General features: G+C 39.0%; 1 protein-coding gene across 1 annotated transcript in view; it reads left to right on the top strand.

The window, feature by feature from the left end:
• PCDH15 (protocadherin related 15) overlaps positions 1-17,320 on the top strand; it is a 548,396-nt gene that overhangs the window by 405,157 nt on the left and 125,919 nt on the right. The window contains exon 20 of the mRNA XM_058671280.1: positions 5,249-5,365. Within this exon, the coding sequence (XP_058527263.1) occupies positions 5,249-5,365 (117 nt within the window). The remainder of the gene's footprint in view (positions 1-5,248; positions 5,366-17,320) is intronic.

Below are 17,320 nucleotides of genomic sequence, written 5' to 3'. Positions count from 1 at the left end.
TGTATACTGAACATTTTTATGTGGGTCATTAGTATGCTAGTATGAATTGTGAATCTCAATAAAACAAAATTTAATTGTCCATATTCTCAAGAACTTAGAAATAAAAGAAAAAAAAACAAGTTTTGGCATCTATGAAAGAAACTTTAAGTGCAGATTGTTTTTTAACATATAAGATAAATATATTGTAATAAATAAGATAAATACACAGAAAATTGACAACTTTATGTAAGAGAGATCTATGCAAAACAGGGGAAAAGAAAAAGATTTGGTTCACTGGCAATGTAGCAAAACCCAAGTGGGTAGAAATAAAAAACAGGAACAACCGGAATGAACAGCTGAAGGCTGAGATAGGGGAGACAACCAGAACTATAAACAGAGAGTAGAGCAGAAACCTGTCAGGAAGCAGAGCTGAACTGCGTGGGTCTCATCTGCCCAGGAAGAGCAGGTGTCAGCTCAGCAGGCTCTGAAGGGCTCTGGCATAGAGGGCAGCCTACGTGGGCGTCATGTCCGTGCCCCTCATAGAGTGTGCATTCACCGTGAGGGCTGGCGTTTGCTGCATTTTTGTCATTTTTGAAAGATAATCAAGCTATCACTTGTTGATAAACACCTCTTAGGCACAGAAGTTTTTATAATCTTGTTTGTTTCAAAACTTCAACTTGTTTTTCATTGACAAACTTATGTGCATGTTTCTGCCTTCCTGTCTTGCTTACTAAGACAGCCCCTTAAATCTGCCTGAGGAGTAGTATCTGTGATGCTTTTATAACTTTAATTTGGAAAATAAATAAATAAACTCATGCTCTTTCACTGCTAGGTAACTTCTTCCGGGTACAGTTTTATTTGCTTGATACGTGAAAGCGAATTGTAAGCTTTTCTAGCAAAGCAGTTACTTTTTTTTTTTTTTAGGAAAACCATGTTGTTATTTCTGGTTTCAAAATAGTTGTTGAACATAAGAAACATTTTTTTTCATTCAGACCTACCAAAAACATAGCAACAGGGTGCAAACTCTTACATGTTTCAATGATAAAAGTGTTAACAAGGGAATGGAAGAGTTTGTTTTTGCCAATACTGCCCTCTAGTGGAACAAGCTGCAATAGAAGGAGCATGATTTTTGAGAGCTTTTCCTTAATCCACCATGAAATAGAAAATTTGTATAGATTCAGATTTTTAAAATATTTTTATTGGTAAGTCAGATATACAGAGAGGAAAGACAGAGAGGAAGGTCTTTCATCTGTTTATCACTCCCCAAGCAGCAGCAACAACTGGAGCTGCACCAATCAGAAGCCAGGAGCCCAGAGCCTCCTCCGGGTCTCCCACACAGGCACAGGGTTCCAAGGCTTTGGGCCATCCTCAACTGCTTTCCCAGACCACAAGCAGGGAGCTGTAAGGGAAGCAAAGTCATAGGGACCAGAACTGGTTCCCCTATGGGTTCCTGGCACGTGCAAGGCTAGGACTTTGCCACTAGGCTACTGCACTGGGCCCTAGATTCACATTTATATGCATTTTCATTCACATGCCCCTGAAGCACATATATAATGAACTATTGACTATGCTTGTTGGCATTGCATTTCAATAAATTTTCTTTGCTAAATAATGCATTCTGGATTTTAGCCACAGTTCAATGTTGTAACCCCAAAATATGTACCTTGTGTCATAAAAAGAAATAATGCCACAATGACTGTATTGATTTATTCCTCACATCATCAGTGGCAAACAAAATAAAAAGGGAATGGCACTAATTCTGTTAATGGCCTCTGTTTAGTTACAGTCTTATATTTGTATCTAATCGAGTTTTCAGACCAGATCATAAAAACAACCAGTGTGTGTTGACTTAAAAGATGAGGATATGGACACTCCGCACACACCCCCAGACAAAAATAGAGGCCATTAAACTAAGTACAATATACAATTATATTGATTCAGGTGGAAGGTACTTTTTGTTTCAGAGAATAAAATTTTAGGAAACAATGCTAAGGTTTTAAATATCTCTTGGAGAGGAATGCAGTGAGGAAAAGTTCTGTGAACCAATTGAACACTGAAATGTGAGATCTGGTGTACGGAAGAGCAAGACAGTGGGCTTCTTTTCCATCTGTGACTTCCATCAGAAGTTATAATTCAGGGTTTCAGAAATGCCCACCCCCTTTATGCAGGAGCCTCACGCAGTAGGAACGACACGCTGAGAGTAGAAGTGTTTCACACTCTCCTCCCGCTGGTCCCTCCCAGGCGTCTCTCCTGATGCTCTCTCCCCTGGTTTACCTTTTAGATGACTGCTTCAGTTTAAATATGTTTAGGTATGTTTTTCAGGCTTTTAAAGCCTATTTAGTCCTGGTCGTATAAAACATGCTGCCCTTTAGTGTTATTTGATATTTTTAAATAAATACAACATTGCAGCTAAAAGGAAAAAAAAAATTCCTCCTGAATGAAATCTCAAGATCAACACCCAACCTGCCCGTCTTTCTAAACATCTGATAGTTCATGTGTTTATTGGCTTGCTCAGGCTCTTTTTCCTTTCTTGCCATTTAGGTATTTTTAGTGGTAAAACAGATGTACCGAGAGAAGGGGAAACAGAAAGCATCCGCTGGTTGCTTTCCCAAACATGACCACAATGACTGGAGCTGAGCAGCTCTGAAAACAGAAGCCAGGAACCTCTTTCAGGCCTCCCACGTGGGTGCAGGATCCCAAGCTTTTAGGCCATCCTCTTCTGCTTTCCCAGGCACAAGCAGAGAACAGGATGAGAAGTGGAGCAGGTGGGCACAAACCAGTGCCTGTATAGGATACTGGTGTTTGCAGGCAAAAGATTAGTTAGTTGAGCCATTGTGCCACACCTGCTAGCTCAGATTTTTAAAGTTCTTACTTTTTTAAAATTCATGAATGTTTGTTTCTGTAAGGATAATGGCAGTTATTCTGTCCAATACTTCACTCCTCAAATGGCCACAATGATTGGAACCAGGAGCCTTGAGTTTCCTCCAGGCCTAGGCCCATCCTGCATTGCCCTCTCGACACATAAACAGGGATTGTTATTGAAAGTGGAACAACCAGGACTTGAACCAGTGCCCTTATGGGATGCTGACACCTCAGGCAAAAGCTTAACCTACTACACCAAGGCACTGGCCCCTGAAGTTCTTAATGCATAAAGGTCTTCTTCCTAGCATTGGGACTAATATGTCAAAACTGAGGAACTTGTATCTTATTTTGCAGTTTTTGTAGTATGAACCTTCCTATTTCTTCTTAAAGGCTGCGAGTTTATTCATACTTACAATTCAGGTGTCAACTCATTCTGAACATAAAATGAAACACTGTAGTAAATAATGATTCTGACCTCCTTGCAAAAAGAGAATATAGCAGTCAGTTAATATGTATATTTCCAATTTGCATGGTGCAAGACCATTAATTTATCTGAATGAAGATTACATGGACTACTTTATTTTCAATAGCAAATGAGAAAACATGTTATTTGAAAGGAAGATTAGATAAGTAATAAAGACTTTATGTCCAAATATGTTTGATCCAAAAAAAAACTCCAAACACTGCAGGGTTCAATAATCATTTTTTTAAAATAAGCTATGATACCACACAATTTCTTTGGAGAAAAGAAATGGTATGTAATTTTCCATAAATGATAAAATGTTTTTTTTAAATGATGTTGCTGTCATGACTTGATTTATTATTTGGCTCTGTTAAAAGCGGATTGATTGAGGTGAAGTTGTTGCCCTGTCTATGGATCAGTGTAATTATCAATCCAATAATAACCGCTAAGTGGCATGACTATAAAGGCATCTTTTTCTTTTTTCATTATTTGGATGGGGAATTGAAACGGGCATTGGTTTACATCTTTTTCTTGAGTCAGTATGGCATTGCTAATACCTAGCACCGGAGCATAAAAATGTAAGGTAGTTTTGACAAATATTTATTTAATGACTCACAATTTATATATACTACTAAGCAGTGAAAATAAAATTCCGTTAATCATCGTGAGAAATTTTTAAGTAAATGAACATTGTTTCATATCCATAAGTGTATCTATGCTTTTTTTTTAAGATTTTATTTATTTTTATTGCAAAGTCAGATATACAGAGAGGAGGAGAGACAGAAAGATCTTCCGTCCAATGATTCACTCCCCAAGTGACCACAATGGCCGGTGCTGTGCCAATCCGAAGCTGGGTGCCAGAGTTCTTCTGGGTCTTTCACGCAGGTGCAGGGTCCCAAGGCTTTGGGCCATCCTCCACTGCTTTCCCAGGCCACAAGCAGGGAGCTGTATATGAAGTGAGGCTACCGAGATTAGAACTGTCACCCATATGGGATCCCAGCATGTTCAAGGAGAGGACTTTAGCCACTATGCCACAGCTCCGGGCCCTGCATCTACTCTTAAATGCAGTTATTACAGTATTCTGCAGGGAACTATTTTATTGTTTTGCATGCATAAATATGTAATATAGAATCAGAAGATATTTCACAGTTTGCATTTTAACCAATCTAATCATAGCATTATGCTAATTTGTAACTACTATTAAAACTTACCAAGACCTTTGTTGAAAAATAATGAAAAATCAACCAAATAAGAACCACTTTTGGTGCTGTCTCATAGAATAGCATCTTTAATGAAAATTTTTTTCCGAAGGCTGGTGTGGTGGCGTTGCAAATTAATTGTCTACCTACCCACTAGTCCTGGCATCCCATATTCACACCGATTTGCGCCTTGGTTGCAATCCAGCTCTCTGCTTATAGCCTCGGAAGGCAGGGAGGCTGATTCAAGTCGCTTGCCCCTCTACCTGCGTGTGAGACCCAGAAGAGGCTCCTGGCTCCCACATTCAGCTCAGCTCTGACTTTGTGGCATTTTGGGGAGTGGACCCACAGATGGCAGACTAACTCTCCTTTTCTGCTTGTAAAACAGCCTTTCAAATAAAAATATTTTTCCTTGCTTTAAAAGGTTAAAATTTTCCATCTTGTGTTTAGAAATGTCTTAGAGAAAATTTTGAGTCTCACTTCAATCCCTGGGCTGTGCATTTCTGGGTTCACAGACTGCTTGTTCTCGTACTCTGGCCTTGGGTGATGCCACACACATTAATGTTGCCCAGAAACTCTGGCACTTTCCTCCAGGGTGTCCATCTGCAGTGAAAATAATGGGGCTGGGAGGGTGGAGGGCTGACAGTTGCCAATGGATCGATTGGTGTGAAGACAAGTAGGTCACCTCGTTATTGTATCCCTCACTCTCTTCAGTGGAAGCACTCACACTGCTAATTGTGTCTTGCAGGACATGAATGATTACCCTCCTGTGTTCAGTAAGCGGGTCTATAAAGGCATGGTGGCTCCGGACGCGGTCAAGGGAACCCCCATCACAACAGTGTATGCTGAGGATGCAGACCCTCCTGTAAGTAGACAGTGTCCAACACGCAGAACTGCAGGGACAAAGCTCTCTGACACTGAAAAATGATACAATCCCAGGACCCCATTCCCGTTCACTATGCTGTGTGCACTTGTCTGTAGCATCCACCAGTACAGCACGTATTTCAAACGATTCCTGGTGGCTCTCAACAATGAGTGCTTTAGACAATTAGAATTGACAATTCCTATACTTTGCCTTGTAGACAAATATGGGAAGATTTGTGTGTGTTTGGAATCGTTCACATTTAGATTTTTCATTTTTGGGTGTATGAACTTAGTTTAGTCTGGATAGCCTTATAATGACACACTTTGCATTTTATTTGTATGTGACCATTTTACTAGTAAACTCTATTATATGCCTGAAATTTGTACTGATTATATTAATTTGGATCAACTCTTAGAATTGCTTTCAGAACTTAATATGTTATATCATTCAAAATTTCTTCTGAGATAGTCTAAATAGCCTCATATTTTCTGTAAAATTACAGCAGAAATGTAGCAAATGTTGCTTATAGGTGACTTTGCAGTATGTTAAAGACAGCATGGGAATATAGCAGTAACCAAATAAAAGTGCTTTCTGGAAATACATATAATTCTTTTGAAATGCTAATCTTTTTTATTCAAACTACTGCTGAATGCTACAGATTTAAGTGTTTGTTTTGAGTGATCTCACAGTATAAGGCAACAAGTGATGGCTTCTAGAAAAAATACTAAGAAAAATAGTAAATGAACCTTTTCAAAAGGTAAGAAAATGAAAAAATGAAAACCTTGGAAGGCATGAGTGATTCAGAAATTGTTTTCTAGCACTAATATAAATGGTAGTTTGGTTAGGTTCTTGCTTTAATAAGTGGTGAATGGCAACCATAACATTTTTCAGCGTCAATTGTGACAAGCTTGTATAAAGTCTATTGTGACTATAAAGTCTTGGGAAAATAATAATGTTAACATGAAAGCAATGACCTTTAACTCAGAAGCTCCTTTTCTAGTGTTTTTTTTTTACAATGTTTTTGAAACTGATTTATTGCATCTTGGGAAATGTAATGGGCAGATCTTTATAGCCTGGGACACATTAATAGAGGTGGTAAATGTGAAACGGGTGGTTCATTTTTTTTTCTAAGTAAACAGTCACAGGCAAAGCTTACTTTAACAGCAATACCCATTCAATTCTATTTGATGTATGAGTGTAAAGCACCAACTACATCCAGATGATTGTGCTAACCAGCTTCTGTGGCCAAGAAACAGACGGGAGCAATATTTTCTCTAGCAGTCAAGATGCCTATAATCCATTTCCGAGTGTGTGGATTGGCTTCCCCACTCTGACTCCTAAACAGCTCCTGGCCAGTTTTGAACCTTGGAGACCATGGACATGGCTCAAATATTTGGGTTCCTGCTACCAACATGGTAGACCTAGTTTGTGCTTCCAGCTTCCTGACTTTGGAAGTGGCTTTACCTCTGCTGCTGGGGGCACTGCAAAAGTGAATCAGATGACAGCGAATCATTCTTTCTCTGCCTGTCTTCTCTGTACCCTGTTTTTGAAACTATTTTTCAGAAAGTAAATAGGAATAAAAATATAAGCTGACAGTCTTCTAGGAAAGAAAGAACTATAACAAAATTGCAGCAAAATGTATCAAATACTTTTAAAAAAACAGTATTTTAGCATACTCACATTTCTAAGAAATTGTCCTTGGTGTAAGATTTAAGCTTTCGTGTTTAAAGACAAGAGAGTATAAGTGGTACTAAGTTTCACCTATTTGAAACTCACTCCAGTTTTAGTACAAACGTATTACTTTATTTCTTCAACTATGCCTGCTGTGCCCAGTTGGAGCCTCAGTCTGGATTTGGTGGCTGTAGAAATTCAACAAGGTGGTGCATATTTATATCTAGCTCGGCCATTGACCCTCATATATTTGGTATCGCTAGTATTCAGGAATGACAATTTGCATTTTTAGAGGTTGGCCCGATCTTTTATTCAAGACATCCTGTTTCTTTTGAATGTAATGAAAACCACGTATTTTAATCTAGAAAACAACAACAAAAAAACCTTTGAAGTATCAGATGGAGAAGCTTGGGTAAGGTCTGAAAGCCAGAGAGAGCACTGTGGCTGAATATAAATTAAGAATTATAAAATACATGTTGTGCAAAGCTAAAGTGCTCTACAGGGGGAAAAGAAGGAGTCCCCTAGAGATTTCCCTGCACCCCCACCGCAGGACTGCGTTTTTCAGCTCTGCTGTTGTGAAAGGACTAACATTCCATCACTCACAGGAGATGTTAGGAGTGAATTGCTGATTATTTTGTATATTGAAAATTGCTAACCTTTCCTTTCTGCTTGTCAAAACCTTCATACTTCAAACCTTCACACACATACACACACACACACACACACACACACACACAACCATGAGAAAAACCTGCAAATGTCATTTCCACTGTATATTGTCATTCTTTCCAAACCTGTAGGGAAAACTCTGCAGTACAAGACTTCTTGCTGTAGATAAGGTCAAATAACTGTCAGAATGGATCATCTGTGAGTCCCCAGAGGTGGAACCATTAGAATACTGGCATAAGATCAATAGAATTCAGATTTTGCTCCTCCCATGAAGGGAGGTGTAGGAAACTCAAAAACCGTGCCTAGTTGCTACACTTTTCTCTCCGTTATAGGAATTTTTATAAAATTTTATCTAAAATGATTGGAATAATAATATCTGGTATCAGCAATTTTGTCTAAGTTTCCTATTTCTATAGTAGTGCATTCGGAGAATTAGGTCCAGATGCAAGATTTATTTTTTAAGGTTTTAGGACTGATTTATGAAAAGTGCGTTCCATGAAAATCTTACAAATTCTCAGTAGCAATCGCCTTTAAAATCAATTCCCTGTCACTAGTTTTGCTACACCTTTTCCAGAAAGTATATGTAAACTATAATAATTTTATGTACATATTAATGACAAAGGATTCATTTAAATGACTTTAAATTGATATTAACTGACAATTGTTTGAATAAAGAACAATTCATAGGTACAAAGAAGCAGAAATTGCATGTGGAAATATCTGCTTTCCCTACATTGAACATTTCTATTAACCTTTCTGAGTGGAGAGGGGTGACCTGAAGTGCAGTTTGCCAGGGTTTTCTTCAGTGTTTTCAACCCATCTCAGTCCTTCTGGGTACATTGTTGACTTCCAGGGAGTAAAGGAGATTTCCAATTTTTTCCTGTAGCATCATTTATTAAAATGTCACCAAATAGTGCAGTTGTGGTCATCTCAAAGCACTTAAACCTGCAAGTAGTCGTTCTGCCGCAGCCTGTTTACGGAAAGACTAGGAGAAGGAAGGGAGCCGTCTTCTTGCTCCTCTCCAGTTTTTGCTGTATGTGCAATAGTAAAAATTACTCAGCCAGAAGTTTTAAAATACTTCTATCTCCAGATAATATGGTCCTTCAGTGCCATTTTCCTTTGGTGTCTCCCTACTGGTCTGTTTTTCATCCCTCTGCACACACTGGCTTGTGTTGTTGCATTGTATTGATTTAGGATATTGCTGGCAATGTAGCAGAAACTTTGGTTTTAAAGATCAGCAGCTACTAACTATGACTGCTGATTGCTGACCGTGGAGCATGAGGGAAAACATACACAGCTCAGTGTTTTGTTTTGCTTTTGCCTTCACATCAAAGTTAAATAGGGAAATAATCAGGAACTATTTCCATTGTGAATGTCAGCTTGTGAAAACCGAGGTGACATCGCTGCAGCCTGAATCCCTTTGGTCTCAAGGACTTAATTAGAAAGAACGCGTACTACAAAACAGTTGGGGCTTGATCTTTCAAATGACAATGGATTAGAACTAAAGTTGAAAATGTAAATTGGTACATAGGGAAGGCTTTATAAGAAAGTCTGTATTTGAATAATGTTTGGGAAAGGTTTATTCCTCTACATGATTTAAGAATCTATGCTATTTACTTCTTTGTGTGATGTATAGATTATTGCACAGAATATAATATGTGATAAAGGACAGTGTTAACAATACATGTATTTTAATATTATTTGAGATCAATATTAGAATTCTTGTTTCAAACATACACAGTTTTTTCTAATTAAGAAACTCACGTTTGCCTAATCATGTCCTCAGCTCTATTTTTCCTGTAAGTACAGGATTTCATTTTGTTAGGATTGAATAATAACAATAATGATACTTTTGCATATACACCACATTTTTTATCCAGTCATCTGATAATCTTACCTTGATTAATTCCATATTTTGGTTATTTGACTATTATTGCAATGAACATGAGAGAGCAGATATCTTTTTTAATAAAAGATTTATTTTATTTTTATTACAACAATGGAGTTACAGAGAAGGGGATGTAGTGGGAGATAGAGAGTTCTTCCATCTGCTAGTTCCCTCTCCAGTTGCCCACAGTAGCCAAGGCTGGGTTAGGTTGAATTCAGGAGTCAGGCGCTTCTTTCTGTTCTCCCCTGTGTGCAGGTGCCCAAGCACTTGGGTCATCCTCTGCTGCTTTTCCCGGGCTATTAACAGGGAGCTGAATTGGAAGTAGAAAGCTGGGACTTGAACCAATTCCCATATGAGATGCCAGCACTAAAGGTAGCAGCTTAACTCACTATGCTGCCACACTGGCCCCAAGCAGAGTTGTTTAATAGAAGATTTTTTATGTCTTTTGGATGCATATTTACTAGTGGCATGGCTTGATTAAATGACAATTGTATTTTTTAAAGAATCTCCATTCTGCTTTATAAAGTAACTGCATTGATTGACATTGCTATCAATAGTCTCTTTCAATTTTTCTTCCTCCACTTCCTCATCAGCATCTGTTAGTTTCTGTATTTTTATAGTTGTCATTCTGGCAGGGGTGAGGTCATAATCATCATGGCTTTTATTTGAACTTCCCTAACTGCATGTTTGAAACACTTTTTTCTGTATGAACATAAAACAGATGGCAGGCTACTAAAGGCTTGAATCTAAACTCTTATTCTGTTTGATTTGCTAATTATTGAGAAAGTCTACACCTATCAGGAATATTGGTTTGTATTTTTTAAGGATTTATTTGTTTATTTGAATATTGAAGTTATGGGGGTGGGGGGACATACAAAGACAGGCAGAGAGAGGAAGGGATTAACAGAGAGAGAGAGAGAGAGAGAGAGAGAGAGAGAGAGAGAGAGAGAGAGAGAGAGAGAGAGAGAGATCAGTCTTGCATCCACTGGTTTACTCCCCAGATGGCTGCAACAGCCCAAGCCAGACCTGCCTGAAGCTAGGAGCCAGAAACTTCTAGCCCTCCCGTGTGGGTGCAAAGGCCCACTACTTGAAACATCCTCAGTTGTTTTCTCAAGCCTTTAGCATGGAGCTGGATTGGAAGTTGGGCAGCTAAAATTTGAACTGGAAATTATATGGGATACTGGCACCACAAGTCGCCTGTGAGGCCTCAGCGCCAGTCTCCACAGTTTTGTGTTCACCCATGGTTTAAATGACTGGCTCATTTCACTTAGGGTAATATTCAAGATTACTCCATGTTGCTCAAATTGGATAATTTTATGATTTTTTAAAAAACTAGGCAGTATCCCAAGCTATGTATACACTACACTTGTTTCATCCAGGCACAAATGACCATCTAGATTGCTTTCCCGTCTTGCACATTGTAAATAATGCTGCAGTGCACGTAGAAAAACAAGTATCTCCTCAAGATTTTGACTTCAAATCTCATGAATAAGTACTGAAAAGTAGATTTGCTGGAATATATAGAGGCTATCCTTTCCGTTTCTCAAGGAAATTATGTATGCTTTCCTTTGGTGGCAATGCCTTCACTCCCAGCAGTAATGTGCAAGTGCATTGATTTCTCTATAGCCTCATGAGCTCTTGTGTTTTCTGTTTGTCTGGTAATAGTAAGTAGAGTGATAATTCATTGTTTTTTTTTTTCTTTTTCTTTGTTCTGTCATTATTGTTTAACATGTTTTTTGTTATTTAAGTCATTTTATTTTTAATGTTGATTACATGGTTGAGAGGGATGCGTGCCCATTTGGGCCTCTGATTAGGGTGGGGAGGTTCAAACTGTAGGGGATCATGGGTGAGGGAAATGTTCTGTGTCCCCAGGGTGGTGGGTAAGGGGGGGACTCTGTTCTCAGGCTACATTCAGCACCAGGAGATCGAGATGGCCATTGATGTCACCTTAGAGACCCTGATACAGGAAATCACGTTCCAAGGGTGCTGCTTCAGTGGCTGCGATGGTTCTGAGATGCTGTCGCCTTCATTGTATCAGGGTTGAGAAAACCTGTAGGCTGACCAAGTCTACTTCAGTGTATCCCAAGCCTAGACATTTGCTGCAAAGCCTGGCCAGGACAGTGATTTAACCTATTCCACTTCCCTTCTTTTGATGAAATATTCAATGTCTTCTGTTGTTTTAGATGAGTTGACTGTCATGTCTTTTTGTCATGGCTTTGCGCATCTGGACATAATATTTTTTCCACATCCTTATTGAATACACGCATATCTTGAAGATGTGTCTGTTCAAACACTTTTGCCAATTTTAACATAAGAATTTCGGAATTGTACTGTTATGAGATCTGCTGTACTATACTGACAGCAGTGATATATTTACACACTCAGAATTATGTTCAGAGCTTATCTCTCATGTTAAATGTTCTTATCACACACAACACATATACACATACATACACACACAAATTCTGTTCTTTTTTGTAGTGTTGCTGGGATTTAAGGACTGGGGATTAAATCACTTCATTTTTATGATGCAGTTGATACTTGGTATGTAGCAAATACTCACAAAATATTAGTTACCATTGTTTTTATGTTTACTCTCTGATGTCTGCCTTCTATTGAAATCCTTTAGATTATATTTGTGCTTGTCTTTTGCTTTCTGTTAAAGCTTATAAAGCCAGAGATCTAGTAACCTGTCTGTGGGTTGAGTAAGTTTCAGCTGCAGGGACTTGAGGAAGTACCTGACTTCTGAATCTGTCCCAACTCAATTTTTCTCTCCTTGATCCCTCTTGAAACATAGCCGAGCTGAGTTTCTGTGTTTGGGCTCTGGCTTCTATTTGAAGAGAGCACCATTGTGCTTACATGATGCAGCTTCTTTGGGTTCAAACCTGACTGTTCCACAGGATACAAAACCTTACCTCCTCAAAACTTTATCAGCATCAACTTGTACATAACCACCTGATCACTTGTCTAGAACCTGATCCTGTGTCCTCGTCCTTCCCATTCTGTGGACCAAGACAAATTAAATGGCCTTGTCCAAAACTAATGGGAAAAGATGTGGTGGGAAGCAAGAGCTGGAACTAAGAGATGGGCCACGCCAGGTGGCAGCACTCACTGGTGGATGCTAGGTGAGATGATCTATGCTGGCTGGAGCGAGGTGGGTGCTGGATCCGTGAGCCCTGCTAGAGGGGGTCCAGCTGCCCGGGTCAGTTGCCTGACCTGGGTCCTTGGCCTGCCTGCAAGAATGGGTTCTCCTCAATGGAAAAGATGGAGCAGTGGACGGTAGGCCATGATGAACACGGAACATACGGCAGCCCATCGGTACCTGCAGAGAACATCTAGTACCATAGAAGAGGAAGGAGAACATAACAAACTGAACAACTACCCTAGCCAAATGATGGCAGCAAATGTCTGGGCAGATGGAGACTCTAAGTCAAACTACGTCAACCAGTGGGCATTGGAAGGGTTTTCTCATCTTTGGATCAGCAAGAGTGACAGCATTTCACAACTGTCAAAGCCACCTGTGCAGAACCCTCGGAACATGCGCCACATTGGGACCCTGGGTTGATATCGGGTGGCTGTTCCCTATCCCCGGGTAAAGGGGCGGTTGGGAGGCTATGTATGGCTTCTCCTCTTATCACCTCCCTTTCCCTAGAAACAGAAGAGGCAGAAAATTTCAAAATAAGGATTACATCCACATCCTTTCCGTCCTAATCAGCTATGTAAACACCATCATAAAAAGAAAAACAAGATGTGATGGAAAAAGCACTAGATACTTGTTGAAGAGTAACACAAAGTACTCTAATAATTTCATAAAAATGATTACCTTTGGAAGAAAAGGAATATAGGAGAGAAGTATGAGAATAAAAGGGTAAAGAATTAGGGCCCGGCACAGTAGCCTAGCATCTGAAGTCCTCACTTTGCACATGCTGGTTCTAATCCCATCAGCCCCACTTCCACAGAAGAAGCTCCTGGCTTGGGATCAACTCAGTTTCAACCATTGCGGCCACTTGGGGAGTGAATCAGTGGACAGAAGATCTTCCTCTCTGTCTCTTCTCCTCTCTGTGTATCTCACTTAAAAAAAAAGAATTAAATATATATGCATGCATTACCATTAATGATGATGTTCCATTTACTATGGATTCAGTTAAAATCTATTTGGTCCTGATATCCAAATAAAAATGTGTCATTATTTATTATATATGTAACATCCAATTATATGTAAGATGTACTTCTTATATAACAGTAAGTTAGTAATAAGATTAAAAGCATCACATTTTCCTACCTTCTTAGTTAAACAAAAATCATTTAAGTAAATAGAAATTTAAACTGTAGAGTCTGGAAAGGAGGAAGTGTTTAGAATGCAGTGAAACCAGATAACAGGGAGCCTGGATTTATCTAACAAGAGAAAGACGGTTCTGGAGGGAAAGATGCTGGCCTAAGATCTGAAGTTCCCTGATGGAATGAAAGGATCCTTCAGTGGGAAAAAGAAGATGTTGCAAAATCAAAGAAAATAAATGTATGAGTGCATCTGTATTTGACATATTCCCTTCATTTCTTTTAGTTATACACCCAGTGTTGGGATTATTGAATCTTATGTGTATAGCTACATATGGCAGTGAAATAAACATAAGTGGAGCAATTTTCAGGGTGCTAGAGATACAAACTTGAGGTCTCTTCATCAGAGTTCTGATTTTTTCCCTTGAAAACACTGTGAAGATTTCTTATTTTAACCTAAGAAAACTGATAGCCATGTACCGAATCAGTGGTGCAGGTGCAAGTCTATGTTCAAGTTCATTTGGTTATGCAGGTTCATTTGTTTAGGGGAAATCTAAGTTCCTGCCCTTGTTATTATAAACACAAGAGACATTTCTGTGTGAACTTCTTTCAGAGTTGAATTATGTTTACCTTTGGAGAGGGGAGACATTTCCACAAAAACCTAGCAGTAATTTAAAGCGAATGTTTCTTCAAACCTTTAATAGCTTCATCTTTAAGATTTGCTTATTTATTTACAAGGCAGAGTGAAGGATGACAGAGGTGGGGAGACCGATTTTTCCCCCTGCTAGTCCACTTTTCAAGTGGGCACAGCACCTGGCTGTGTGCCAGCCAGACTGATGCCTGATGCCAGGAACTCAGTGTCTCACACACAGGTGACAGGCACTTGAGCCTGTATGGACTGCTTCCCAGGCTTCTCAGCAGGGAGCTGATGCAGAGTAGCTGGGACTCAAATGGGCATTCTGACCTGGAATGTGGGCATCTTGAGAGCTGACCTACCCCCCGCAGACCACACTGCCTGCCCCTTTAACTACTGGGTTAGTATCCTATCTGGAAACTGAACTGTGTACACAAGCCACAATAAATGACATCCGGCATGAGATGCTTAGCTGTAAGAGTCTTGGCTCCCTATGTAACCAAATTATGTATGTTATTACTACTCTGGATGTTATATAGGCATTGGAAAGGGGAAGATATCCAAGTACTTGGAATTGAGGAGCACTGTTTTGGCCTAATGGTTAAGCTTCTACTCGTCACACTGGCATCTTGTATGGGTGCTGGTCTGTGTCCCCACTACTCTACTCTCACTCCAGCTTGCTGCTCATGGCCTGGGGAATGCAGTAGAAAATGACCCGAGTGTCTGGGACCTTGCCACCAATGTCCGGAACCTAGGTAAAGTTCATGCGTTTGGCCTGGTCCAGCGCTGGCTGTTGTGGCCATCTGGCGAGTGAGTCAGTGAAAGACACATATGTCCCTTCATTAACTCTCTTTGTAAGTAAATTTCATAGAACCTCAAATCATATAAGTAAACTTAGTGTCTTGTCAAACATATAATAGTAGGTGATTTCTTAGATGTCATAAGTAATGTCTTTTCTGAGGAATGTTAGTTGACCAACGTTCCCAGAGTGTCCCTAATCTGCTGACTAATGTCACTAGTATTGATATTTAGGTTTAACTGGAAAAATAATTCTGCATAGTACTTGCTTAACTTCTTCAAACCTCATTTCCATAGGCATTTAGTAAGACTGTTTCAGTGTATTGCTGCCTGGAATTAAAGGGGCATGAAAACAGTTGAATGATGTGATGTGTGAGGTCTTAGTTGGTTATATGTCCTCTTGCTTTTAATGTAATGGCAGATCTGCGTAGCCTTGCCGCCTGGATTGGTCCAGAACTTACATTGTATCAGCTTTGATTTTCAGAAATCCAGCAACGGGACTCATGAAGTCTCATGAAGTCCTTTTTGGTTTCATCTGTGGTACTGTAACATGTGAGAACAAAGGTTTCATGAAAACCTCGTAACAAGGCCCAATTCTACAAATCAAAAAAGTTAATGGAATCCTTGCAAAATTAGTCAGATTTTGTGTGACTTGATTTTACTTGATTTTACAGAAAATTAGATATAAAAATTATTTTCTTATAGGTAAATTTTAACTTCCTTGAGTTCTTTCATTTTCAGATAACTTAGCGATTACCCTTCAAATATATAAATCTCAATTTTCTACAGCAAAATAAACTTTAACATTTGGTTTTATTTTCTATAAGCTTTTAGGAGTGCCTCACATAATTTATGTCACCGCATGTGGGTGTGTTTTACATTTGTCTCTTTGAATTTAAGCTAAAATGTTTAGAATCTCAGCATATAAAATTTGCTTTAACTTGCTGCTATAGTGTTCAAAGATAATATTGAATCAAACTCCATATAGTACAATCACTACATCTTTGCAAGTCAGAGTACACTCAGAGATTTGCTGTGGTCTTCACAGTGAGGAGTGAAGTCTGCTTGATTGTAGATCTTAAAGCATGTGTTTTAGTTCTACTGCCTTCATTTGATAGAACTGCATCTTCCCCTTTCACAGCTTTCATTACATATGTAAGGCCATGATTATAGAAACCTTTCTTTTTTACAACTGTCATCCTAACTTACGAATGCAAGTAGCTGTAAATTAGTATTTAAGAACAGATATTGTTGGGACATAAATTCAAAACTGTCCAACAATTAGCCACCATCTGAGGGAATTAAATTTTTAGGGATCCTCTAAAATGTGTAGAAACGTCCTGTGATATAGATGTTATTCTTGCAGTGACCAGATATACTAAGAAATCCTGATGTTGTTTAGCAACTTACTGCATACGTAATATTTAATACATAGTATACTTAAATAGGTAGAAGAATCTATTATCTATGTATTAAAATACAAATCATAAAATGATTCACATTATTCACATAACAAATTGCTGACTTCTTAATGACAATCTAGAAAAGACAAAACAAAAAGAAACCCGTTCTAATGGAGCTTACAGTTGAGACCTATAGAGAGACTGCATACCATGAACAAATGTTGGCATAAATCGATACAAGCATTATGTATTATAAAGAAAACAAAATAGGACTTGATTGGAGTGGCTTAAATGGGCATATGAAGAAGAGGTAGAACACACCCACGATGCAGAGAGAAAAACAGAGAACCCTCAAGATGGAAAGGAATTTGATGTTTTGTAAGGCCAACATACAGGAATGATGCTCAGGAAGGAAGAGTTGAACTCTGTCTCCCCTACTTCCCCACAGGCCTTTCCGTGCTGGCATTCCCACGGGTCACCCGGCTGTGTGCTCAGACAGGGGCTGATGAATGAGTGAATAAATGCTTATGATGTATAAAGAATGCTGCATAAATTATTCCTGATACTGTGAGACATACCAGCAAGATCTAAGGGGTTAAATGTGTGTTTTTCAAAAT

The sequence above is a fragment of the Ochotona princeps genome, chromosome 13 (assembly GCF_030435755.1).
Source record: "Ochotona princeps isolate mOchPri1 chromosome 13, mOchPri1.hap1, whole genome shotgun sequence".
Taxonomy (NCBI): domain Eukaryota; kingdom Metazoa; phylum Chordata; class Mammalia; order Lagomorpha; family Ochotonidae; genus Ochotona; species Ochotona princeps.
Note: the sequence above shows the minus strand (reverse complement) of the source record. Positions and strands in the feature narration are given on the sequence as shown.